The 26,478-nt window shown below is 53.0% G+C and overlaps 1 protein-coding gene across 1 annotated transcript in view; it reads left to right on the top strand.

The window, feature by feature from the left end:
* The window catches only part of PEDS1 (plasmanylethanolamine desaturase 1), a 29,541-nt gene extending 3,488 nt beyond the window's left edge, over positions 1-26,053 (top strand). Inside the window, exons 2-6 of the mRNA XM_054466505.2 lie at positions 6,743-6,862; positions 19,315-19,406; positions 20,573-20,717; positions 22,080-22,292; positions 25,033-26,053. Of these exons, the coding sequence (XP_054322480.1) occupies positions 6,743-6,862; positions 19,315-19,406; positions 20,573-20,717; positions 22,080-22,292; positions 25,033-25,154 (692 nt within the window). The 3' untranslated portion in view covers positions 25,155-26,053. The remainder of the gene's footprint in view (positions 1-6,742; positions 6,863-19,314; positions 19,407-20,572; positions 20,718-22,079; positions 22,293-25,032) is intronic.
* The last annotated feature ends 425 nt before the right edge of the window (positions 26,054-26,478 follow it).

Below are 26,478 nucleotides of genomic sequence, written 5' to 3'. Positions count from 1 at the left end.
CATGTAGGCTGGAGGGAAGAGTAGGAGAAGTTCCTGGGTTCTAGGAGCGGAATGTTTGAGATTACTGGGGCTGGAGGTGGTTTGGCACTGTGACAGTTGACAGCCATAATCATGGCAATCAACATAGCCGAGTGATTGAGCCCTCACTGTGCTGGCATTTTCCTCACCTGCTCTCCGTGCATCCCCACTACAACCGTGTGAGTTGTACCTTGATATTAACCCCATTCACAGAGGAGGAGGCTGCAACCCCTCCCAACCCCCACCCCAGGCATGCTCTTCCTAAAGCTCACCCTGATTGGGGTTAGGCCCGCATCTGCCCTCACCTGATGGGAAGGCCAGCGGGACAGGGACTGAACCTATTTGGTTTGATTGAAGTGCTTGGCCCCTCATGAGCACCCAGTCCACTTTTGTTGGAACATTTCCTGAGGCTTAGAAAATGAGAGAGGCTGCCTGAGGTCATATGGCGGGGCGTCGGGCAGCAGTAGGGCTAGGCCTGGAACCCGGGACTGGGCCGGGTGGGGACGCGCTAGGTTCTGTGTTCTTACTCTTCGCTATGGAAGTCAGCCAGCCAGGGGTGAGTGTGTGGGAGGCGGGGGCGAGTATTCCGGATCATCAGAACAGCATGTGTGCAGGGCAGGTGGCAGAGAATGGGCCTCTGTGTGTAGGGAGCTGTGAGTAGTTGGACCAGAGCAGCATGGGGCCGAGGGAATGGTGACAGGTGCAGCGGGGAGGTGGCCGCAGCCTGATTTCGCAGGCCCCAAGTGTCTGGCCCAGAGGTTGAGCCCTGGTCCTGCGGGACCTGGGAGCCATTTGGTCCTGTTCGGGGCTGAGTTTCCCAGCAGCAGCCCACCTCATGCCAGATGTCAGGGTTTGTGAAGGGCCTGGCCAGCTTGGCAGGCCAGAGGGTGAGGCGGGTGTCCAGCTTCCCAGGAAGTCCCAGCTGAAATCTGGCCATGTGTGTGCTACTTCTCAGGTGCCCCAGGCTTCAAGGGTGCAGCCTGACGGGTCCTGGATCCACCTGTACCCCACCCAGGCCAACTGTGGGTGCCCCCTGCCCTGGGGATTACAGAGGCTCTTGGCACGGGGGGAAGGGAAAGGTGGAGGTGTCAGGAGTACTGCGTGAGAGTCCTGGCCTGTGCTCCCGAAGCTGAACCCGGGGGTTCAGTCCCCCAGATAGGCCTTCTGTTTTTTGCTCCTTTTGTCTCTGTTTCTCGTCTTTGTTTCTTTCGGTTTTTTTGTTTGTTTGTTTCTGAGACAAGGTTTTGCTCTGTTACCTAGGCTGGAGTGTGGTGGAGTGATTGTAGCTCACTCTAAGCTCAAATGATCCTCCCGCCTCAGCCTCCAAAGTGCTGAGATTGCAGGTGTGAGCCACCACGCCCAGCTAATTTTTATTTTTATTTTTGTAGAGACAGGATCTGGTTATGTTGCCCAGGCTGGTCTCCAACTCCTGACCTCAAGTGATCCTCCTACCTTTGCCTCCTAAAGTGCTGGGATTACAGGCATGAGCCATGGCACTCAGCCTGTTTCTCATCTTCCCATGGATCTGATTCCTTATTTGTCTCTCTTCTCTTATTTGTCCCTCTGTCCATCTCTCATCCCCGCCTTCTCTCTACCTCTTGTCCCCCATCTCCCTGAGGCTGAGGGTCTGCTGGAGGCCAGGGGCCCTCAGAAGTCCAGCTTATTTGGGGCTTGTCTCTACCTGGAACCAGAGGAGTTGGGCCCACCAAGCCTTTGACTGCAGCCTGTCCCCTGGAAAGCCAGATGACAAAGGCATGACCCCGGGCCTCCCCTGCTCTTCCTAGCTCTCCATACCTACCACACGAGGCCAGCCCCTTCCTCAGGCCAATAAGTGGCTGCTGCTTTTGGCTCAGATCTTCAACCCCTGCCAAGCCAGGGGCTGGCTCTGAAAGCAGGACCTCAGCACTACAGCCAGAAGACAGCCCGGGCCTCCTGTGTCCTGAGCAGCCACCCTCCCCATCCCCACCTCAGTCTGCCCATCTGTTAAGTGATACAGTTTAGGCCAGTTGACCCCACAGGCCCTGCCAGGCTGATGATCCATGCTGTGACTTTGGTGGCCCTCAAGTGACTTTGGACAAGTGCCTTCACCTCTCCAGGCCCAGCTTCTCTCTCTCAAGGATGGGACAGAGGGTCCCTAGCTTCAGGAGGTTGTGAGGGGTGCTGAGATCATCTTCGCCCTGTATCTGGCATGTTCTAGTTGCTCAATGAAAGCTACTTAAGTTGTGTATGTTTATTCCCCCCGGAGACGGAGTCTTGCTCTGTTGCCCAGGCTGGAGTACAGTGGCACGATCTCGGCTCACTGAAACCTCTGCCTCCTGGGTTCACACGATTCTCCTGCCTCAGCCTCCCGAGTAGCTAGGAGATTACAGGTGCACCCTCCCGAGTAGCTAGGAGATTACAGGTGCACACCACCACACCTGGCTAATTTTTGTATTCTTAGTAGATACGGGGTTTCACCACGTTCATGTTAGCCAGGCTGATCTCGAACTCCTGACCTCGTGATCTGCCCGCCTCGGCCTCCCAAAGTGGTGGGATTACAGGCATGAGCCACCACACCCGGCCATTGTGTATGTATTTTTTATGGATCAGAATTAAGGTATTTGGTCTGCAGAAGGATCCAGCTTCCAGAGGCCAAAGAGAGATGGAGTTTAGATGGAAAAATATTCAGATTTGGAGGACGTTCTCCTTGGCGTGGGGAGAGAGCTGGATCATCTTTGGTTTCAGGACTGCCCCGAACGTCCAGGCTAACATGTCTCATTGATGTGTCTGGGATCCAAACCCAGCTCTGAACCTCAGTTTCCTTGTCTAGGAAATGAGATCACTCAGTTCCTTCCTTGAGGGGCTGATACTTGAGTGAGAGACTGTGCCTCAGACTCAAAAACTCAGATGACTGCAGGGGCCCAGCCAGGGCCGCCACCAAATCTGGCCACCCAGTGTGAGACCCCAGGGAAGGGAGAGGACCAGGGTGAACCTGGAGCTCGTATCCCATCGGATGGGGGCAGCTATTACTTACTGTTCAGGCCTAGGGTGGCCAGAGCCCTGTGTTGTTGAGGGAAGCAGGAAACTAGGAATTTTATGTGATTTTCAAATTTAGCTCACTTTTTAAAACTCAGGGCAAAACATGTCAGAGGGAGTCAGTTTGCAACCTGTCCGATATGGGCCACACCCCAGCGCATGACAGGCTTCAGTGTGTGTCAGCCATTGTTAGGGTAACTGTTATTTGATCATGTTGCAGTTGGCTCTGCCCACTTCCTGTCCCTGCGTGCTGTGGGGCAGGCAGGCAGGTCGATCGGGAAGGTTCACTTGTTCTTTCCTTCTCACCGCCTCTCCGTGTCCTCCCACCCCACCCGCTCGGGGCTTTCTGCTTCTGAGCCCTGGGCCTTGGCTACAAACAAGAACCAGAAAGGGGAAGGCCTTGCTGGGCCTGATCATGGTGATCCCCAGGCTGGGGCGGCTGCCGGGGCAGTGGGGTTGCTGCGTGGCTCAAGAGAAACAGCCCCTGCCTGAGAATTGGGGAACCAGGAGATCTAGGCCCCTGTGACCTCTGCTATGTGACCTCTGTTGAGGTCCTACGCCTTCTTGGGCTTCAGGGTCCTCTTCTGTACAAAAGGGGCCAAGGGGATGTAACCCTGATGTGTTCCCTCCCCCTTCTGAGCCTTGGTCTTTTCATGGGGCAGGGGAGGGCAGCTGTCCTGGTTCTGGTTCAGGGTAGGTCAGGAGCAGCTTGCTGTTGTGTGACCTGGAGAAGGCCTTCTCTCTCCCTGAGCCTCAGTTTCCCTATCATGACAAATGGGGAACCCAGTACTTCCTTCCCAAGGTATGTCGGTGAGCGGCACCCAGAGACAAAGCCGTGGAGTTGTCCGTTAGGATTGTGGTTGGGAATTTGCTCATTCTGCAAGCATTTACTGAGTGTCAGGGCCCTGGTGAGTGAGCCAGACATGGTTCTGGGCCTCCCGACTTCACATTTAGGCAGGGGAAGACAAACGTAGACAAGGCCACAGGCATGAGCAATGGGCCTCGTGTTGGGGGGAGTGTGGGGTCAGAGGAGGCATCATGGATGGCTTCCTGGAGATGGAGGTTTCCAGGGTGAGATCTGCAGGAGCAGTGTCGGGTGCACAGGGAGTGAAGGGAATAGCATGCACAGAGTCCTAAAAAGAAGAGAGGGTGGACGCAGGAGGAGCCCTTCTCACCTGCTCTGGCCCTGACCCCTTCACAGGGACCTGCCTGGCCCCACTGCTTAAGGGGGGGCCTGGGCTCCTGACCCAGAATGTCGTCAAGGTGATAGGGTGATGGGGAATAGAGGGAGGGACCAGGGGCAGCAGGAACAGGATGGAGCGGGGCGAGAGCAGGATCTTAGGAGCCAGACCTCTGGCCATGGAATTCTGGTCTCTGCTGACTAGTTGGGTGGCTTTGGGCTACTTTCTTGATCACTCTGATGGTCAGTTTTCTCATCTGCAAAAGGACATCACTTCAGCAGGCGCCTGATATGGAGTAACTGCTCAGTATATTTTAAACACCCATGATAAAATTGTTGTCATTAAAGGTCTTCTGTGCCTTATGGAGCAGCTGCCTGGGGCATCCCCTAGTCACATGTTCTGTGTCACCCACATGGTGTTTTTATTTCCTTTAATTTTTTTTTTTTTCTTGAGATGGAGTTTCACTCTTGTCACCCAGGCTGGAGTGCAATGGCGTGATCTCAGCTCACTGTAACCTCCGCCTCCTGGGTTCAAGCGATTCTCCTGCCTCAGCCTCCCGAGTAGCTGGGACTACAGGCGCCTGCCACCACATCTGGCTAGTTTTTGTATTTTTAGTAGAGACGGGGTTTCGCCACGTTGGCCTGGCTGGTCTCAAACTCCTGACCTCAGGTGATCTGCCTGCCTCGGCCTCCCAAGGTGCTGGGATTACAGGCGTGAAACACTGCACCTGGCCTTATTTCCTTTAATTTTTAAATTTTTTTGTTTTGTTTTGTTTATTAATAGAGACAGGGTCTTGCTATGTTGCCCAAGCCGGTCTTGAACTCCTGGGCTCAAGCAATCCTCTCGCCTCAGCTTCCCAGAGTGCTTGGATTACAGGAGTAAGTCACTGGGCCTAACCCCTTTTATTTATTTTATTTTTATTTTTATTTTAGTTTTTGTTTTTTGAGATGGAGTCTCACTCTGCAGCCCAGGCTGGAGTGCAGTGGTGCCATCTCAGCTCCCTGCAGTCTCCGCCTTCCAGATTCAAGTGATTCTCCTATCTCAGCTTCCCGAATAGCTGGGATTACAGGCACCCGCCACCATTCCCGGCTAATTTTTGTATTTTTAGTAGAGATGGGGTTTCACCATGTTGGCCAGGCTGGTCTCGAACTCCTAGTCTCAAATGATCCTTCTGCCTCGGCCTCCCAAAGTGCTGGGATTACAGGTGTGAGCCACCGCGCATGGCCCCCTTTTATTTTTTTATTTTAATTTACAATTAAAAGAAAACAATGTAATATGCTAGTACTTTAAAAGGGAATAAGGGAAAAGCCGGTCTTAACTATGTAGATTTTTTTTTTTTTTTACATAAATGGCTATTTGGCGCTTTGTTTTTTGCACTTACCTAGATGTCCTGGACATCTCTCCACGTCCACTTATAGACAACTGCTCAGGCGTTTTCCTGGCTGCAGAGATGATGTGGACTGAATTCATTTGGCCAATCCCCAGGCAATGGCCACTTAGGTTATTTCCCAAGTTTTGGCACCACAAACAAAGCTGCAGTGAGTGAATCAGCTTGTCTGGGCTCGTGTGTCTATGAAAACTATGTGGCAACACTGAAACAGATTGCACACCCAAAGCCTGACTTCTGGCTCCTCTTGGGAATGAGAAGCTCTGCCTGCCTGGCCCACACGCCATACTTTTAGAAGCCCCACTGTCCCCAGAGCCCTATTTGTCCATGAATTCCTGACTCATTGTCTGGAGCCTGCTTGAGGGAGGCTGGGCAGGGTGTGAGCCAGGATTAAAGGTTGTTTGTAGCCTCTGCCTCCAAATAGTTACCTGCAAAAGGGGACAAGTGAAGCCACAAAGATTCTAGTTTAAAACAAGAAAAAGAAGCTCATTCAAGTTCCCTTAGGTGTCTCCAGAGAGAGCCCAGAGGGGCCCAGGAGACCAGAGTTCTGGTCCTGTCTGTCAAAGAATTGGTCTCTGTCAGAGAATTGGGCCACTCTTTGAAGGGCCCCATCCTTGGTTTAATGCATCCAGCCCTGACTGTTTGACCTTGGCGAGGGCCTCTGTGACATCATCTGTGAAATGGGTACAGACTCCTTTGTGGGAGTCTGTAAGCTCAGCTTGTGGTTGGCAATATAGACGCATTAAACAAAGTTGAAAAGCTCCTGGTCGGGTGCGGTGGCTCACACCTGTAATCCCAGCACTTTGGGAGGCCGAGGCGGGCGGATCACAAGGTCAGGAGTTCAAGACCAGCCTGGCCAATATGGTGAAACCCCATCTCTACTAAAAATACAAAAATTAGCCAGGCATGGTGGCGGGCGCCTATAATCCCAGCTACTCAGGAGGCTGAGGCAGGAGAATCGCTTGAACCCGGGAGGTGGAGGTTGCAGTGAGCCGAGATGGCACCACTGCACTCCAGCCTGGGTGATAAGAGCGAGACTCTGTCTCAGAAAAAAAAAAAAAGAAAAGAAAAGTTCCCATGGGGCCACACTCTGCCTGGCCTTGACCCTCCAGCCTTTACCTCTCGCCTCTGCTCCCTGCAGGCAAGCGCCTCCAGGAGTGGTGCTCTGTGATCCTGTGCTTCAGCCTCATCGCCCACAACCTGGTCCACCTCCTGCTGCTGGCCCGCTGGGAGCACACGCCCCTCGTCATACTCGGAGTTGGTGAGTGCCCGAGGCACTGCTGCCTGCCTCAACTTCCCTAGGGACCAGGGACCCAGTGGGTAACTGGTGCGTGTGTGTGTCCACATGCGTGGATGTGTGTGCTCGAGTCCAGTATGTGCCTTGAGTACCCCACCTCTCTATTGCAGTCAGCAGCACCTCCCTGCAGCCTGTCACTTGGGCCCAAAACCTAAACATGATCCTCAGTTCCTCTCTTCCTCTTGCATTGCACATCCAAACCATCAGCAGACACTGTTAACTCTACTTTCAAACTGCATGAGGAGTACAGCCATGGCTCTGTACCTTCATGGTCCCCACGCTGGTCCAGCCACCATCCTCTCTCGCCTGGGCTGTTTCAGGAGCCTCCTTCCTGGTCTCCCTGCCTTCACCTTTGCCCTGCACCATCCAGTCTCCACACGGCTAGCTGGATCCTGCTAGAGCCCCAGGCAGATCATGCCACTCCCCCACTCTCATCTGCGTACACCTGCAGCTGTATAGAACACCTGCTCCTCAGTGTACCTGCCCCAGCTTCCTCTCGCCACCCTCATGCTAGGTCACCCTGCACCTGCCACGCTGGCCCCCTGACTGTGCCTCTGTCACCTGCTCTCAGATACATTCCTACTTCAGGGCTTTTGCATGCGCCATTCTCTATGCCTAGAACTCTCACCTACATGGCTCACTCCAGGTCTCTGCTGAGAGGTCACCTCCTTTCAGCAGAGAAGGTGTGATTGCCCCACAAAACATAGCAGCCCCGGCCAGGTGTGGTGGCTCATGCCTGTAATCCCAGCACTGTGGGAGGCCGAGGGGGGTGGATGACTTGAGGTCAGGAGTTCGAGACCAGCCTGGCCAATATGGTGAAACCCTGTCTCTACTAAAAATACAAAAATTAGCTGGCCGTGGTGGCAGGCGCCTGTAGGTCCCAGCTACTTGGGAGGCTGGGGCAGGAGAATCACTTGAATCCAGGAGGCGGAGGCTGCAGTGAGCCAAGATCACGCCACAGCACTTCAGCCCAGGCAGCAGAGCGAGACTCCGTCTCAAAATAGCAGCCCTGTCACACACTGTCCCCGTTTTCTGTTGTTACATTGTGTCCACAGTGTCTTTATTTGTTTATCATCTATCTCTCCCAACTCAAATGCCAGCTCCCTGAGAGCAGAGATTTTTGTCTGTTTCATTCACCGCTGTGTCCCTAGCTCAAGCCTCAGGCCTGGCACACAGGCGGTGCTCAGTATTTTTTGAATTGATGAATGAATGAATGAGAGAGCTGTTGTTTATTAGTACCTCCTGGGTGTTTTCCGTCGGTCACTTCTTATGCTAAGGTTGTCATCATTTTCCAGATGAGGGAACTGAGGCTCAGAGAAGGGACCAGTCCAAAGTCACACTTCAAGGCAGAGCACAACATAGTTGTTAATACACTATCTCCACTCCCAGGCCCTGGATGACTCAGTTTCCTTCCTCTCCATGCACCACCCTTCCCCCCCAGTCCCCGGCTCCAAGACTGAAGGGGGCGGCTCTGCCCTTGGTCCTGCCTGGCCCTTCCTAAGGGTTCAACTCCCACAATCTCATTAAAAGCATTCTAGCCACCTAAGCCAATAGTGCTCAGGCCAGCTAATTGAGCCATCTGGGTCTGGCGTGGGGTTGGTATATGCTGGGGACGGGAGCCGGACCAGCTGGAGGGGAGAGAGATGAACCCATCCATTGCTGGGAAGCCCAGGCAGGAGCCAGGCATGTCCCCTGCCCCCAGGGATGGGAGAGACCTGCACCCCCAGCCTCTCTGCCTCAAGCCCCATATTCAAGGGCAGGAATACAGACAGTCTGAGCTTTGCAGCCTCATCTGGGGATGGTTACAAGCAGGCCTCTACAAACCTGGGTTCAAGTCCCACCTCCACCACCTCCTGGCTCTGTGGCCTTGGGCAAGTGTCATTGCATCTCTGAGCCTCATTTACCACAGTGTAAATGAGGCTGCTGGCAGTACCTGCCTCCTAGGGCTGTTGTGAAGGCAAAATGCAGGTGTGCCTAAGTGCTGAGAAAACCAGTGACTAAGCAGGGGCAGGGAGGGGACAGCACCTGCCAGACCACGGATCAAGGCTTTCACTTCAGCCTCGCTGGTCAGTTTAATGACGGATGTTTTGTGAGCACCTACTATGTGCCAAGCCCCATGCTGGGCACTTTTTACTCTTTGTGCTACCCTAGTGAGGAGGTTCCCATCACCATCTGAGAGGCTAAGTAAGTTGTATATTGGTCCTCACCCAGGCAGCAGCAGAGTCTGAGATTGCAAATCCAGACCTGCCTGGCTTTCAATTGAGGACTTCCCCACCAGGGCCTGTATAGCCTCCAGTTAACATTGGGAGGCCAGGCTGTTTCAGGCCTCTACGGGGGTAAAGGATGGGCTGGATCAGAGCCCAGGTGGGTGCTGTGCAGGCTGGGAGGGTGGATGTCGCAGGCAGGTCACTGTCTCCCTTCCCTGGTTGGGACCTGATCTTCCAGCCACAGCCCAGGAAATCTCTGGCTTTCGAGGCTGCACAGTACCAGCTTCCCCATCCCACACCTTTCCCTCTGGGCTGATAAGAGCAGACAATCCCCTGATAGTGGTGTTTGCACAGTCCCTAATCGATTTAAATAGCCACGCTGATTTGTGTGTTAACATGCAGGCAGTAAGGGCACCGTGCCAGGCTGCAGAGCCTGCCCACTACCCCTCACTATCTCCCCAGAGCTTCCATTGTCCCAGGCAGGCCCCAGAAATCAAAGAAGGCAGAAGCATGAAAAGGTGTCGAGTTAATAAACACAGACACACATGACGCAGCACTGGGAAGCAAAATCAAGCTAAGGGGGTAGGCGGGAAAGGCCTCTCTGAAAAGGTGACGTTTGCACAGAGACCTGAAGGAGGTGAGGGAGGGACCGTGCAGAGATCTTGGGGAGGGGCATCCAAGGCACAGGGAAGAGCAAATGCAAAAGCCCCAAGGTTGGCACATGCCTCGTGTGTTTGGGGAACAGAGCAAAGCCATTGTGGCTGGAGGAAATTGATCGAAGGAAAACTGTGGCAGCCCAGCGAGGCACTGGAAGCAGATGTTGTGGGGCCGTGAGGGCCGTGGTCTGGATATGGGGTCATGAGAAGCCATTGGTGAGTTTCCCACAGGGAACTGACATCATCTGATGCTGCAGGGAAGATGGCTGGGGGTGGGGACAGCCAGGGAGGAGGCACCTGCCATGGTCCAGCCACGTGAAGATGGCAGCCCAGACCTAAGGGCGGCCCAGACCTGGGTGGAGCAGTGGAGGTGGTGAAGAGTTGTCAAATTCTGGAGGAGCTGTGAAAGGTGAGCTGCCAGAATGTGCTTCCAGGTTGGCTGTGGAGGTGAGAGAGGGAAGAATTAGCTTGACTCCAAGGTTTCTCTCTTGAGAGGTGGAAGGGATGAAGCTGTCATTCACAGAGATGGAGAGAGGTTGGCAGAGCAGGCCTGAGAGAGATTCTTGAGATGGCCGCTGGTGAGCTAAGGAGAGTTGTTGAGCAGGAAACTGGAAATCCAGGTCTGGAGGCAGGGAGAGGCGGCTGGAAATAGCAATCTGGGGGTCGGGCCGGGCATGGTGGTTCACACCTGTAATCCCAGCACTTTGGGACGGTGAAACCCTGTCTCCACTAAAAATACAGAAATCAGCTGGGTGTGGTGGTAGGCGCCTATAATCCCAGCTACTGGGGAGGCTGAGACAGGAGAATTGCTTGAACCCGGGAGGCGGAGGTTGCAGTGAGCCAAGATCACCCCATTGCACTCCAGCCTGGGCGACAGAGTGAGACTTCCTCTGGAAAAAAAAAAAGAAAGAAAGAAATCCGGGGGTCATCTGTTTCAAGATGAAGCTCCTTATCTCCTAGGCTGGGTGAGCACCCCCAGGGGCTGAGTCTCCTGCGTTTCCAGGCTGGGGAGGAAGAAGAGTCAGCAAGGGAGGCTGGGATGGTGCTGCCAGGGAGGTGGGGGGAGAACCAGGGAGGGCTTGCAGGGGCCAAGAGGAGAATGTGTTTCCAGGAGTCTTGGGGGTCGACTGGGAACAGCCACCGAGTGGACCAGCAAGGTGGGCAGTAAAGGGACCTTCGGATTTAGCCACGTGGAGGTCATCAGCCACTTTGACAAGCACATCGTTGTCATGAGTGAGTGGGTGAACAAGTGAAGGCCGTAGGAGCCCTGAGCTTTTGTTCCACGTGGAGAAGGGGGAGGAAGTGTTTGGGTTGTGAGTTGGCCCTTAAAGGAGCAGAGTCCTCCGTGGACCTTGGGAGAGGCCTTCCGGGCAGAGGGCACAGTGAGTCCAGAGGTCGGGGATGAGGTCGGAGAAATCCCAGGCTCGGGTCGTGGCCCGTCCTGTGGGTGGAAGTGGAGTCTGGATCTGACTGAGCTGGAAGGCGGTAAAGACAGGACTGGGACCCAGGACCAAAGCCCATGGATTTGCCCTCAGTGCGTTCACTTGGCCCCTCAGCCACGCCTTCCATCTCCACGCCAGGCCCTTGAGGTAGGCAGGGAGGGGTGAGGAAGTCCCAGCTGGGTGACCTCTGGGGAAATGGAAGCCCCCACGGGCCCAGAGACTACCTCAAGGTCCCCCGTGAGTCAGGGTAGCCTGGGGTGAGCCGTCTCCCATCCCTCTCCTTGTCCCAGTGTTCTGCAGGGAAGGGTGGTAACCAAGCCGAAGCTGCCCCCAGGGGGAGCCGGCTGCCAGCCGCCACCACCCCAAAGCTGGGACAAAGAGGCTTCTGTGTGCCTGTCTGCCACCCCTGCCCCCATTAAAGCAGCCTCAGACAGCAGCCTGGAGTCACTGCCACCGGCAGAGGCCGCAAGATCACGGAGCCAGTGGGAGGGCTCCTCTCCTAAAATGATTCCTGACTTCTGTCCAAAGCATACATCCCTCCCTGCTGGGCAGCCTGCAGGCGCCAGGCCTTGGCCATTGGACAGATGGCAAGACTGAGGCTCAGCAGAGAGCTCACAGGAGCCACATTGGGGGGATGCTTGCTGTGTCGCGGGACCCACCGGGCCCTTTACCCAGCGGCCCATTTTATTAACTTCTCATAGTTAAGGGAGGTAAATGTCCCCATTCTCCATACCTGGGTGCCAAGGCTCCCTAACCCTAACCCTAAGGTTGCATCATCCTGAATGACTCTAGTGAGTCTCTGGCTACTCACCAGCAGCCCTGCCTTGCCCCTGCCACCGTGTGACCTTGGGGAGTCCTTACCCTCCTCTGGAAGGTCAGGATGGGGTGGGGCCTGTTACCGTGGACATGAAGTGAGATTGTGCACTTTTTGAAAAACAGACTTTATTTTTTAGAACAAGTTTTCAACTTGCAGAAGGATGGGGCAGATAGCACAGAGAGCACCATATGCCTGGGGCGCGCAGTTTCCTCCATTATTCACATCTTAAATCTTACATTAATGGGGCACAGTTGTTACAGTGTGTGCCAGTGTTGATACATTATCATGAGCTGGAGTCCATGGCTTATTCAGATTGCCTTAGTTCTTCCCTAATGTCCTTCTTCTGTTCCTGGATCCCATCCAGGGTATCACATGGCCTTTAGTTGTCATGTCCCTTTAGGCTCCTCTTGTCCAGTTTTTTTTGTTTGTTTTTTGAGACGGAGTCTCACTCTGTTGCCAGGCTGGAGTGCAGTGGCGCAATCTCAGCCCACTGCAACCTCCGCCTACCGGGTTCAAGCGATTCTCCTGCCTCAGCCTCCCGAGTAGCTGGGACTATAGGCGTGCGCCAGCATGCCCGGCTAATTTTTGCGTTTTTAGTAGAGATGGAATTTCACCATGTTGGCCAGGATGGTCTCAATCTCCAGACCTCGTGATCCACCCTCCTCAGCCTCCTAAAGTCCTGGGATTATAGGAGTGAGCCACCGCGCCTGGCTGACCTTGACGGTTTTGAGGAGTGCTAGTCAGGTGTGTTATAGGCTGCCCCTCTGTTGGTATCTGTCTGATGTTTTTCTCATGATTAGACCGGGGTTACGGGTTATGAGGAGGAAGAGTTCAGAGGTGAAGTGCCATTTTCATCACATCATAGCAAACGTACAGACTGTCAACATGACTTATCACTGTGATGACTGATCCCATGGCTAAGGTAGCAGATGTCAGAGTTCTCCACGGTTAAGTTACTCTCGGCTGGGTGCGGTGGCTCACGCCTGTCATCCCAGCACTTTGGGAGGCATTTTAGGATTTGTGAGTGGGTTGCTTGAGCTCAGGAGTTCACTGGTCAGCCTGGACAACATAGTGAGACCCTTGTCTCTACAGCTGTAGTCCCAGCTCCTCACGAGTCTGAGGTGGGAGGATCGCTTGAGCATGGGAGCTCAAGGCTGTAGTGAGCTGTGAATGGCACCGCCCCACTCCAGTCTGGGCCACAGTGGGAGAGTCTGTCTCAAAAAACAACAAACAAAAGTTACTCTGCTCCTCCCACCCCGCCTTTTTTTTTTGAGATGAAGTCTTCCTCTGTCACCCAGGCTGGAGTGCAGTGACTCAATCACGACTCACTGCAGCCTCAACCTCCCAGGCTCAAGCAGTCCTCCCACTTCAGCCTCCAGCTAGTACCACAGGCACGTGCCACCACACCTGGCTAATTTTGTTCTTTTATATACAGACAGGGTTTCGCCATGTTGCTCAGGCTGGTACTGAACTCCGGGACTCAAGCAATCCTCCCACCTTCGCCTCCCAAAGTGCTGGGATTATAGGCATGAGCCAATGCACCCAGCCTTCCTCCCCTTTCTTTTCTTTTTTTTTTTTTTTGAGACAGAGTCTCACTCTGTCACCCAGGCTGCAGTGTAGTGGCACGATCTTGGCTTACTGCTACCTCTTCCTCCCAGGTTCAAGTGATTCTCCTGCCTCAGCCTCCCAAGTAGTTGAGATTATAGGCCTACACCACCATGGTCGGCTAATTTTTGAATTTTTAGTAGAGATGGGGTTTCACCATGTTGGCCATGCTGGTCTCGAACTCCTGACCTCAAGTGATCCATCTGCCTCGGCCTCCCAAAGTGCTGGGATTCCAGGTGTGAGCCCTGCACCCAGCCTCCCTCCTCATTCATACCGTGCTCTGTTTGGAAGGAGGTCTCTGTACACAGCCCACACTTAAGGAATGGGAAGTTATGCTCCCAGTGATGCACTTTTTAACACTTCACAAAGCCCCAGTACACAGTGTTAACCCAACTACTGTTTTCTCATCTGTATAATTTTTATTATTCTCATCTTTCTCATTATCTGTGAGGATTAAGTGTTTAGAATGATTAAGGAGATAAGATGTGGCCTAAGCGAGGCCTTGGTGCCATTCAGGGATTAAAGGAGATAAAACATTTAAGGCATTGGCACGGGGCCAATAAATATCAGGTTTGTGCTCAATAAATATCAGGTTTGTTTTTTTTTAAAAAAGTAGTTGACATCTTAACCCAAAGTAAATGAGGGTGGATGTCTACACATAGACTTGTACACCAATATTCACTACAGCAGATTCAAAACAGCCCCAAACTGGAAACAGCCCAAATGGCCAACCATAGCCAGGTGGATAAATGCATCATTGTACATCCAGATGGTAGGACACTCAGCCCTAAAAACGGTGAACCGCTGCTGATCCGCACGACTGCATGGCCCACGCTAGAAACATTACACTAGTAAAAGAAGCCAGGATCACTTGAGGTCAGAAGTTCAAGACCAGCACGGCCAAAAAAAAAGAGCACCTACCATCTGAATCCGTTTACATAAAGTTCTAGAATAGGCAAAATCAGTCTCTGCTGATAGGAGGCAGCTCTATGGTTGCATGGAACAGGGTCAGAAGGGAGCTTAGTGGGATAGGGGAGCCAGCTGTGGGGCTGGAAATGCTTTTTTTTTTTTTTTTTTTTTTTTTTGAGATGGAGTTTTGCTCTTGTTGCCCAGGCTGGAGTGCAATGGCGTGATCTCAGCTCATCGCAACCTCTACCTCCTGGGTTCGAGCGATTCTCTTGCCTCAGCCTCCCGAGTAGCTGGGATTACAGGCATGCACCACCACGCCTGGCTAATTTTGTATTTTTAGTAGAGATGGGGTTTCTCCATGTTGGTCAGGCTGGTCTCGAACTCCCGACCTCAGGTGATCCACTTGCCTCGGCCTCCCAAAGTGCTGGAATTACAGGTGTGAGCCAACGTGCCCGGCCTGGAAATGCTTTCTATCAGGGGTCAGCACACTATCACCTGAGGACCAAAAACACTTGTAAACAAGTATTCTGGGAATGCTGTTGATGTCTGCCTTCACACTACAGCTGCAGAGTTGAGGAGCTGCAGTGGAGACTGCCTGGCCTGCGAAGCCCAAAATATTTACTGTCCATTTATTTGTTTATTTATTTATTTCTGAGATGGAGTCTCCATCTGTCGCCCAGGCTGGAGTGCAGTGGCACGAGCTCTGCTCACTGTAGCCTCTGCCTCCCAGGTTCAAGCGATTCTCCTGCCTCGGCCTCCTGAGTAGCTGGGACTACAGGTCCACACCACCACACCCAGCTGATTTTTTTGTGTTTTTAGTAAAGACGGGGTTTCACCATGTTGGCCAGACTGGTATCAAACTCCTGACCTCCAGTGATTCGCCTGCCTCAGCCTCCCAAAGTGTTGGGATTACAGGTGTGAGCCACCGTGCCCGGCCTGCCTGACCCTTTAAAAAAAGTTTGCCAACCTCTTATATTCTGTGTAGGTACAGAATCTCTATCTTAACCTGGGGGGTGGTCAGACAGGTGTGTCTATGCGTAAAAAGGCTGTGAGCTGTGTAAGGCCTATGGTCTTTACTGTTTGTAGGTTATATTCAATTATAACATAAAATGAGCCAAGGTTTACAGAGGGGAAGGGGCTTGTCCCCATCTCTTCAGGAGCCCAGAACTCGGGGAACAAGGAACCTGGACTCTGAATCCCTTGCAAGGCCCCACCCTTATGACATCCAGTCACTTCTCCTCTGTAGCTATTTCTTTCATGAAGGCAGCATTCATTCATTCATTTATTCTTGAGACAGAGTTTTGCTCTTGTTGCCCAGGCTGGAGTGCAATGGCGCAATCTCGGCTCACTGCAAACTCTGCCTCCCAGGTTCAAGCCATTCTCCTGCCTCAGTCTCCCGAGTAGCTGGGATTACAGGCACCCACCACCATCCCCGGCTAATTTTTTGTATTTTTTGTAGACACAAGGTTTTACCATGTTGGCCAGGCTAGTCTTAAACTCCCGACCTCAGGTGATCCGCCCACCTTGGCATCCCAAAGTGCTGGGAGAAGTGCAATGGCGTCAGCTCTGCAGCTCAGCACTGCACTCCAGCCCAGCCTGAAGGCAGCATTTAGAGATGTCATTAGTCCGAGCTATGGGGACAGGACCTCAAGATACCTCAGTTGACCTCATTAAGCAAGTAAAGATGCTAAGGCCTAGAGTAGGCACAGTGTCACACAGCAATATGGTAGCAAGAGCTGAGGCCCCCAACACTTGATCTAGCTCTGTCATAGCTCTTGGCCACATGGCCTTTTGTCCCTGCTGGTAGACAGAGGCAGTGCATACGCAGCATCCCAAAGTATGCAGTAGGAGCTCTAATAATGCCATGGACCTGCTGCAGTGCAGTTTAAGGACACAAAAGGGTGCTGGTTTTGGAGGCAGATTGACAGGCCCCTTCCCATCCTACAGCTGCCATTTCCAGGCCACTTGACTGGGAGGCAGTGGTTCAACTTCTCTAGGCCTCTTTCTTCATCCAAGAAGGGATGACAAATGAGGCCATCTCAGGGGATGACAAGTGCCATGAAAGAAATGAAGCAGGGCAATGTGAGCGAGAGCAACTGCCCAGGAGGATAGCTTTAGCCAGAAGGGTTGGCTGACCTTCGCTCTGAGCAAGAAGGCTGAGGACGAGCCAGCACAGGGGATCTGGAGTGGGGGTGGGGTGCTGGGTAGAGGAACAGAAAATCCAGAAGCCCTTCTTGGGCTTCCACCTCCCTTGCCTTCTACATCCCCTCCCCTTCCCCTGGCCTGGGTCCACCCTCCCCATCACCAAGGAGCAAGACTGCCCAGACCAGAGCAGGGCCACTGGGTGCACAGGCTCTGGGGCCTTGCTGAGTCCCAGCCCCTTTACCTCAGCCCAGCCACTGTGCAGTGACACCCTTCAGCCTGTCCTTAGGCATCTGTGTGCCAGGAGGTGTAGCTGCCACCTGTCCCCACCTGCCCTCCCACCCTTATCACCAGGAACTTGCAGGTGCCTGCGTGAAGCTGTGCTGCCCCCACCCCCACCACTTACTTTTGTCCCTTCAACCACAAGTCTCACTCACCCAGGAAGCATCCAGGGGCTTTTCTGCAGTCTCCACAGTACCCCAAGACCCTGGTCCCCTGTCACCAAGGGGCTGAGGGCACCAGCAGAACTCAGAACCTTGGACAACCAGTTGACACAGACAAACTGAGTCTGGGAAGGGGTTTGTCTGAAGCCCCATGAGCCAGGGGGCTGCACGTGTCATCACTCACAGCTGCCTTCATCCTCTGCTGGATTTTACAGCGTTCCCCCATAGACATGAGTTCAGTGTCTGATATGTTTCTGTCCGTAGAGCTTATCACACAGGAGGCCTTTGTGGAGTGTTGCTTAGTTGATTGACTAAATGACAGCAACAATAATATGACCTGAGGGCTTACTATGTGCCAAGCACTGCACTTAGTAGTGCTCTACTGAGTTCTGAATAGGTGCCAGGAGCTGGGATGCAGCCACAAACAAGAGACTAAAGCCCTGGCCATGGTGGAGCCGACCTCCTTGTTGGGGGAGAAAATAAGCCAGCAAAAGAGCAGTCAGAGGTGCCGAGTGCTTGGAGAACAATATACATAGGAGATCGGAAATGCTGGAAGATGAGGTGGTTGCAATTTTCCATCAGGTGTCCAGGGAGGACATTTGAGTAAACATCTGAAGGAGGCGAGGGAGTGAGCTGTGATGCATCTTAGGAAAGAATGTTCCAGGCAGAGGGAACAGCAAATGCAAAGACCCAGAGGTGTGCAAGGGAAAGGGGATAAAGTAGGCCTGGGCTGCAGTGAAAGAGGAGAGTGACAGGAGGCGGCAGGGGTGGAAGCCTCAGTTTCCACCTCTATAAAGTGGGAATAAAAAAGCTACCAACTTACAACAAATGGTGAGAATTCATCAAGATCTAGCCTGTAAAGCACTTGTGCTTGGCATTGAGAAAGTGCTCATAAATGTTAGCATCATTCCCTTTTATTTATTTATTTTTTCAAGACAGAGTCTCACTCTGTTGGCCAGGCAGGAGTGCAGTGCATGATTTCGACTCACTGCAACCTCCATCTCGCGGGCTCAAGCAATTCTCCTGCTTCAGCCTCCCGAGTAGCTGGGATTATAGGCGTGTGCCACCACACCCGGCTAATTTTTGTATTTTTAGTAGACATGGGGTTTCACCATGTTGGCCAGGCTAGTCTCGAACTCCTGACCTCAGGTGATCTGCCTGCCTCAGCCTCCCAAAGTGCTGTGATTACAGGTGTGAGCCACGGCGCCCAGTCGCATCATTCCCATTTTACAAGAGGAAACTGGGCACAGAGAGGCTAAATAACATGTGCAACATCACAGCTAGTGGGTGTCAGAACTGGAATTTGAGTCCAAATCTACTGAACCCTCAAGTGAATGAATGGTGTTGGAGTCTCTGAGGGAACCCTACTCAAGTTCCGAACAGATTGAGAACAGAAACAAGGAAAAGGCTGCTGGAGACCAAATGATCATGTTTATTGCTGATAAAAGCTGGAGGGGTGGGGGTGGAGCAGCGAGGCTTCTATCTGCAGGTAAGGTACTTTCTTTTTTTTTTTTTTTTTTTGAGACGGAGTCTCACTCTGTCGCCCAGGCTGGAGTGCAATGGTGCGATCTCAGCTCACTGCAACCTCCGCCTCCCGGGTTCAAGTGATTCTCCTGCCTCAGCCTCCCGAGTAGTTGGGACTACAGGCGCATGCCACCACGCCTGGCTAATTTTTGTGATTTTAGTAGAGATGGGGTTTCACCATATTGGTCAGGCTGTTCTCAAACTCCTGACCTCAAGTGATCCGCCTGCCTCAACCTCCCAAAGTGCTGGGATTACAAAGCGTGAGCCACTGCACCTGGCCAAGGTACTTTCTTTCTAACACCAAACCCAGAAGGACATTGCTCCAGTTCCAGGCAGCACCGGTGCAGAGCAGGCTTTCCCTATGTGGAGCAGAGAGAAGGGCACAGCCTGCTCCTAATAGGGAAAGGTTGAGCTGATCTGAGCATGCCCAGTTTATGCTCTCCGGACTCTCCAAGCACATGAGTCTTGGCATCTCCCCGGGCACAGCAAGTAAGAGGCAGGAGTGTTAAGCCTGAGGCTCCATCTTCAGGAAAGAAAACATCCCATCTAGAGAAGAAGGGACACCTTCCCCTCCTAACAAATGAATGAGCGGGCAAGTGAGTAAATGAATGAATGATTCTGATTGGGGGGGTGCAGGGATGTCCCTTCACTCACCCTCTTCTTGTCCACAGTTGCAGGGGCTCTCATTGCTGACTTCTTGTCTGGCCTGGTACACTGGGGTGCTGACACATGGGGCTCTGTGGAGCTGCCCATTGTGGGGAAGGTGAGTATGTTGACCTAACCATGTCCTCAAGAAGGAGATTGGGCTGTATGGCCTTGAGTGAGTCCCCTTTCTTCTCTTAAGACTGTTTCCCTATCTGAAAGACGGGAACCATCATTGCAGCCTGTCCCTCACCCCTGTCCTGCAAGACTAGAACAGGAGTCCCTTGGGATTTGGAAGCAAAAGCATCAGGCTTGGGATGGTCCAAGAGTTTAGATATGTGCCTGCCTCATCAGAACCCCTGAATTTGGGGGTGTCTAGCTTTTCCGTTGTCTCCCCTGCTGCTCCTTGCTGTTTTAACTGCATTTTATCCTGTATTAGTCACACTTTTTTGGTTTTGACAGAAAATCTAAACTGGCTTAGGCAAACAAGGGTACTGATTCATGTAACTGAAGATTTCAGGGTTAGAGCCAAATTAAGGTATGGCTGCATCCAGTAGGACCGACAGACCACATTCTTCAGGCACAGTCTTCTTCCATCTCTATCTCTACTCTCCCCTCATGAGGTGGCCAGTGTGCTTTCTCACTGCCCAGAGATACATCCTTCCAGCTCCCAGGAAAAGAGAATTGTCCTTCTCCTCCCAGGAGAACAGCGTTTCTCCTTCCCTGTAGTTTCCGCCAACTGAAGTCCCACGGCTCACTCCCATTGGCCCAGATTGGGTCACGTGCTGGGCCCTCAGGCAGTCACTGGCTGGAAGGAGGAGATGCTATGATTGGCCAGGCCTGGTCACATGTTCTTTCTCAGCCCGGGGCGACGTCAGCCTTGTCAGAAGAGCCTGGAGTAAGGAGGGGAGGCTGTTACCCCAGGAGGTGCAGGGGGTCCAGAGGGTCCCACCTTTTACTTAGAGGGACCTCGTCAACTGCCTTGGGGTGGGGAGGAAGGGCAGAGGTTGTCTCCAAGCACCCTCACAGCACAGGTAGGGAGACTGAGGCCCAGAGGCAGACAGTGCCAACCCAAAGCCCCTCCAGGGTCATTTCGGCTCATCTCCCCAAAGGCTGGATGGGGTCTGTGTCTGGCAGTGGGCCAGGTGGGAATGTTCAGGCATCCCAGGTGGAGGGAACTTAGGAGCAAAGGCGGGAGGTGAGCCCAGGGTGAATGTGTTTGGGGGCCGTGGAGAGCAGCTGACCACCTTAGGCTGACTGCTGGGGTTGTGTCCCCCTCAACTCCAGGCTTTCATCCGACCCTTCCGGGAGCACCACATTGACCCGACAGCTATCACACGGCACGACTTCATCGAGACCAACGGGGACAACTGCCTGGTGACACTGCTGCCGCTGCTAAACATGGCCTACAAGTTCCGCACCCACAGCCCTGGTGAGACACCCAGCTAGTGGTGGGCTGGGAGGGGGCCTTAGGGGCAGAGGCCGACCCCCAGGAGCCTTCTGGGGCTTATGTGTTTGGCTCCTTATAGTGTTTTAAAAGAGTTTTCATTCATTGTCTTCATGTAAAATCAGGAAACCTGACATAAAGATGGAGGTTTCCAGCTTCTCTTGCACAATCTGCTCTGGCCCCCCTGGGTCCATGTTCCCACCTGGCCTCACTGGGTGGGAGCTGAGCTGCAGCCACTGCCTTTGACAGGACGCATCTTTCCACTTTACCACCGTCCCCACTACTCCTTGCTTCCCTGCACCCAACCCACCTTGTTCATTTGTGTTACCCGCCTGGCAGGGCTTCTGGGGTTTTGCTACCGTGGCCTAGAGGAAAACGTCTAGGCTGTGAAAACAGGGCCTTCCTATTTTTAGAGGGACTGGTCCCAAAGTAAGTGATTTCACCACTCTGAGCCTCAGTTGCCTTATCTGTCAGGTGGAGGTAGGGTGGGGCCCGGTCCTGTTCCAGCACCTTAACACCCATTGGTTCTTCAGGCAGCCTCCCGTGGGTAGAGGTGCTGAGGATGTGTAGTGTAGTGGGTGCTATGGCACCCTGCCCATCCCCTTCCCTGGGGGTGCACCCATTCCCTGCTTCTGTGAGTGGTGGCTGCTGACAGCTCCCAGCTTCTCCAGGGATGGAGGGGAGGTCCCACCTCTCCCCTTGGGATAAGGCTGGAGCCAGTGACTGAAATGCCTCCAAGGCTAGTCCCTTTGCCTCTGAGTAGGTCTAATTCTAAAGAGCCGTTAACACCTCAGAGCTCCTTGCAGGAGCAGACTGAGACAGGACGCCACCCACCCCATCTTTGCTCTGCTCTTCCCCTGCCATGTCTTGCTTCCCTCTCTCCCTCCCTTCGAGGTTTTTTCCTGAAGAGTCTCCCTTGATAAATCACATACACGAGAACCTGTTTCAGGCTCCGCTTCTAGGGAACCTGGGTGAAGGCATCATTCCCATTTTCCTGATGGGGAAATTAAGCCTCTAAGAGGCAGAGTCATCCACCCAGCTCATACCGCCAAGAAATGTCAGCAGAGATCGGAACCCAGCTCCAGTTGACTCCGGTCTACATTCCCAGCTGTTGCCATGCTTATGCCATTATCCTATTACGCCATTACACCTGCTTCCTGAGCAGGAGGAAAGCCTGAAGCCCAGGGCAGCACCTGAGCTTGCCTGCGGCCCTGCAGGGGGTGGAAGAGAATCCTGGGTGCTTGCCCAGCGCAGGAGCCGCCCAGGGGCAGGTGGTGAGGGCCAGTTGGGGTGGGTTCCCCGTCCCAAGTGACAGCTGTGCCAGTCCCCCCTCTCCCCAACCTGCAGACGCCCTGGAGCAACTATACCCCTGGGAGTGCTTCGTCTTCTGCCTGATCATCTTTGGCACCTTCACCAACCAGATCCACAAGTGGTCGCACACGTACTTTGGGCTGCCACGCTGGGTCACCCTCCTGCAGGACTGGCATGTCATCCTGCCACGTAAACACCATCGCATCCACCACGTCTCACCCCACGAGACCTACTTCTGCATCACCACAGGTGCGGCCACCAGTGGTGTGGAATGGGCTTTCCCCACCCCAGCCACTGCACCATCTTCGAGTCAGGAGGGCAGAGATCACAGCGGGAGGTCACACAGTCCTTTCCCTCTGGGAACAGTCTCTCAGATCATGCATTTATTGAGCACCTACTGTGTGCCAGGCACTATTCTAGGTGCTGAGGACACAGTAAATGAGACAGACAAAGCCCTCTCCCCCAACTTCATGGCATTGTGATTCCAGCCACCCATCATCCCGTATTTATTGAGCACCTACCACATGCCACAGTGCTTTGGGCGTAGGCTCCTGCAGCAAACTAAATAGCATGAATCAGCTGGGCGCAGTGGCTCACGCCTGGAATCCCAGCACTTTGGGAGGCTGAGGCGGGTGGATCACTTGAGGTCAGGAGTTGGAGACCAGCCTGGCCAACATGGTGAAACCCCATCTCTACTAAAAATACAAAAAAAAATTAGTCGGGCATGGTGGCGGGCACCTGTAATCCCAGCTACTCGGGAGGCTGAGGCAAGAGAATTATTTGAACCTGGGAGGCGGAGGTTGCAGTAAGATGAAATCGCACCACTGCCCTCCAGCCTAGGTGACAGAGACTGGCTCAAAAAAAAAAAAAAAAAAACACGGATCCTTGCCCTTGTGGCACTCACCATCTAGTGAGGGAGCTGGAACAAATGAATAAAATGTGTAGTGTGGCTAATGGTGCTAACTGCTATGGAGGAAAATAAAGCAGGGGTGGGAGAAGGAAGTGGGGGGCTTTGCCTCTTAAATGGGGTGGTCAGGAAAGGTGACACTTGAACAAAGACCCCGAGGAGCTGAGGGACAAAGCCGTACAGACCTCTGTGGGAGGCACTCTAGGCAGCAGGAACAGTAGGTGCGAAGGCCCTGAGGCCGGCCTTTGCTTGCTTGGTGTGTTTCCGGAATGGCAAAGAGGCTCCTGACTGGAGTTGAGGCAGAGCAATGGAAGAGGGAGGAGAGAAGGGGGCAAAGCAATGGAAGAGGGAGGAGAGAAGCGTGGGAGGGCCCTGACAATAGATGAGCACAGATTAGAGCAAAGGTAACAGGAAGCAGCAGGCCAGAGGCAGGAACGTGCCCGGTGCAGTGGAGGAAGGGAAAGGAGGCCCACGTGCCATGCTCAGCAGCCAGTGCGAAAGAGGTGAGGTGAACTGGGAGTTTCTCTGGAGCCAGCTGGGCTGCTTTCAAGGTTAAGTGTATCAGGTGCTGTCAAGCCGGGCCACCTCAGGCCTAACTCTCAGCTTCTCCACATGTGCCTTTAGGAAACTCACAAACCTCCCTGGGGACCGCTTTTCTCCTCGCAAAATAGGGCTGCAGCCCCCTCCTTCATATATCACCTTCTTAGGGCCATAGTGGGAATGGCAAATGCAGTGTTTGGCGTATAGTAGGTACTTGATAAATTACAGCTACTATTTTTTTTTTAAGTCTTTCTGGAAACAGAACTGAGAACCACAAAAAAATATTCTTTTTCATGTCCTCAACTTGTGCTCCTTGGAGGGCAGGTGGAGGGATTAGAATTCAGGCTATTTAGGAGATGGGTTAACTACTTAGGCAGGGCTGAGTTCCAATCCTGGTTTAGCCACCTGCTAATTGGGAAACTCTTCTCTAAGCCTCAGTGTGCTCATGTGGAAAATGGGACTGATATTAGTATTTACCTCATGGTGAGCTGGAAGGCTGTAAGATTGTGAGCAATATTTATTCAGCACCTACTCTGCGCCTGGCTGTATTCTAAGCACTGAGGAGCAGCAGTGAAAGAACATGGTGTTTTGCATTTTGGGGATGATGTTCCAGTTGGGGATTGGGGGTAAACAAACACAGAACAGGAAAATAGAGAATTAACGAAGATGGTTACAGGTTATCATAAAGGCTATAAAGAAATGAAAGAGGGTGTCCTGTCATGGTGGTTCACACCTGTAATCCCAGCACTTTAGGAAGCCAAGGCGAGAGGATTGCTTGAGCCCAGGAGTTCAAGACCAGCCTATATAAGACAAGACCCCATCTGCATTAAAAAAATTGTAAATAGAGCCAGGCGCAGTGGCTCATGCCTGTAATCCCAGCACTTTGGGAGGCCGAGGCAGGTAGATCACGAGGTCAAGAGATCAAGACCATCCTGGCCAACATGGTGAAACCCAGTCTCTACTAAAAATACAAAAATTAGCTGGGCATGGTGGTGTGCGCCTGTAGTCTTAGCTACTCGGAGGCTGAGGCAGGAGAGTCGCTTGAACCCGGGAGGTGGAGGTTGCAGTGAGCCGAGATTGCCCCACTGCACTCCAGCCTGGCCACAGAGTGAGACTCTGTCTCAAAATAGATAGATAGATAGATAGATAGATAGATAGATAGATAGATAGATAGATAAAGGGTAATGTGAAAAACCTGGGGTGCTGCTTAAGTGGATGATCAGGGAAGGCTTCCTGGCAGAGGTAGCATTTGAGCTGAGTGATAAGGCCGCCACAGTGCCTGGTATATAGTAAGTGCTGAAATATAAGTAAGTGCCTGGTATATAGTAAGAAAGTAGATGAATATGGGGGTTGGAGGCCTGAGTGGCCCCAGGCCTATTGGTGGGAGGCCCCCACTTCCAGTTTCTTGGCTGGTCCCTGTGTCCTATCCTGTACTGACTCACTCCTCATTGGGCCCCTCCAGCCCAGTGAAGGTCAGCTCTCTCCCAATGTCCCCTTGACTACTGTCTCCCATTCAACCTCCCGCTGCCATTTCTGCTGCAGGCTGGCTCAACTACCCTCTGGAGAAGATAGGCTTCTGGCGACGCCTGGAGGACCTCATCCAGGGCCTGACGGGCGAGAAGCCTCGGGCAGATGACATGAAATGGGCCCAGAAGATCAAATAACTTCTCCAAGCCTGCTACCTGGTTGCCAACCTTCCCTAGCCCCCAAACCGAAGCCATCTGCCAAATTCCAGCCTCTTTGAGCTGGCCCCTCCAGATGGAGAGGACATATCCTGGGCTGGGCCCAGGTACCCCCAGCCCACCCCTCATGACACAGAATACTTGAGCCACTGATTTTTCATTTCCTTTTTTTGTTTTTTTTTTTTCCTCGGCCCCTCCTCAGCCACCTGAGCTGCTCTGTCTGCAAGCCTGACTCTGCCAGCCTCCCCTGTTAGAGAGGAGGTTTACCCACTCCCTGCACGCCTGCCGTCCCTGCCCCACTGGGCAGCCCTTCAGTGTGGCTGGCGTTGGGGCCACTGAGTTGCCTCTTTCCCTCTTTCTCTGGCCCCAGTGGTCTGGGGAGCCCCCAGGCACACCTAAGCGTCGCAGAGCATTGTTCTGCCACAGCCCTGCATACTGACCCCGGGAGGCTGGGCAGGTGGACAGCCCCAGCCACCACCTTCAGCCTAGCCTGTCCCCCAAGGATGGTGAAGCTTAGCAGAGGTCTGAGGGTAGCCGGCCAGAGGAGGCTGGAACCTCCTGCTCAAGTCTAGACCCCTACTTCTCTGTTGCCCCCACCCTGCCAGAGCTGATGTTTCCAATACCAGGATGTCTTCACAGGGCACAGCCCCTGCAGAGGGTCTTGGTCATTTGGAAGAGGACACAGTATCCCCTCTGGCCAGAGTATGTCAGAAGGAAGAGTAGGGCTTTTTTGTTTTTTTTGTTTTTTTTAAAGGTGCTTGCTTGTTTAATGTAAATAATAGAAAGCCTTAATATCTTTTCTGTAACACGGAGTAATATTTTAATGTCATGTTTTGGATGTACATAATATATTTATAACAAAGCAGCAAGAGTCTACTTAACCTTGGCTGCCTCGTGGTGTTTCCTGGCTGGGTGGGGTGGGGGGTATCAAGGAGCCTGGGATGTGAGGCCCCACTCTCGCCCCATTCCCAGCTCCCCCCAACCCTGGCCTCAGGATGAGAACTGTCACCTGAGATAGTGAATTAATGTTGACATCTGCCCCAAAGCCTTTTGGAGGGGATTGGGTGAGGACAGTGGTCTTTCCTGTTGATCATGATGATAAAGTAATGATGGCTGATCCCTATTTGTGACTTTCTTCAGCAAATATTCACTGGCACCTGGTGTGTGCCAGGCTCTGTCCTGTACACAGGTACAGCGGTGGAAGAACCAACAAAGACCTGTCCTGGTGGAGCTGACTTCCTGGGGAAAGAGTCAATAAACAAATAAATGCACATGGAAATTCAGGTGGTGATTTGTGAAGAAAATC

This window comes from Pongo pygmaeus, chromosome 21 (genome assembly GCF_028885625.2).
Source record: "Pongo pygmaeus isolate AG05252 chromosome 21, NHGRI_mPonPyg2-v2.0_pri, whole genome shotgun sequence".
Taxonomy (NCBI): domain Eukaryota; kingdom Metazoa; phylum Chordata; class Mammalia; order Primates; family Hominidae; genus Pongo; species Pongo pygmaeus.
The sequence above is the reverse complement of the archived record's forward strand: the minus strand, read 5'-3'. Positions and strand labels throughout refer to the sequence as shown.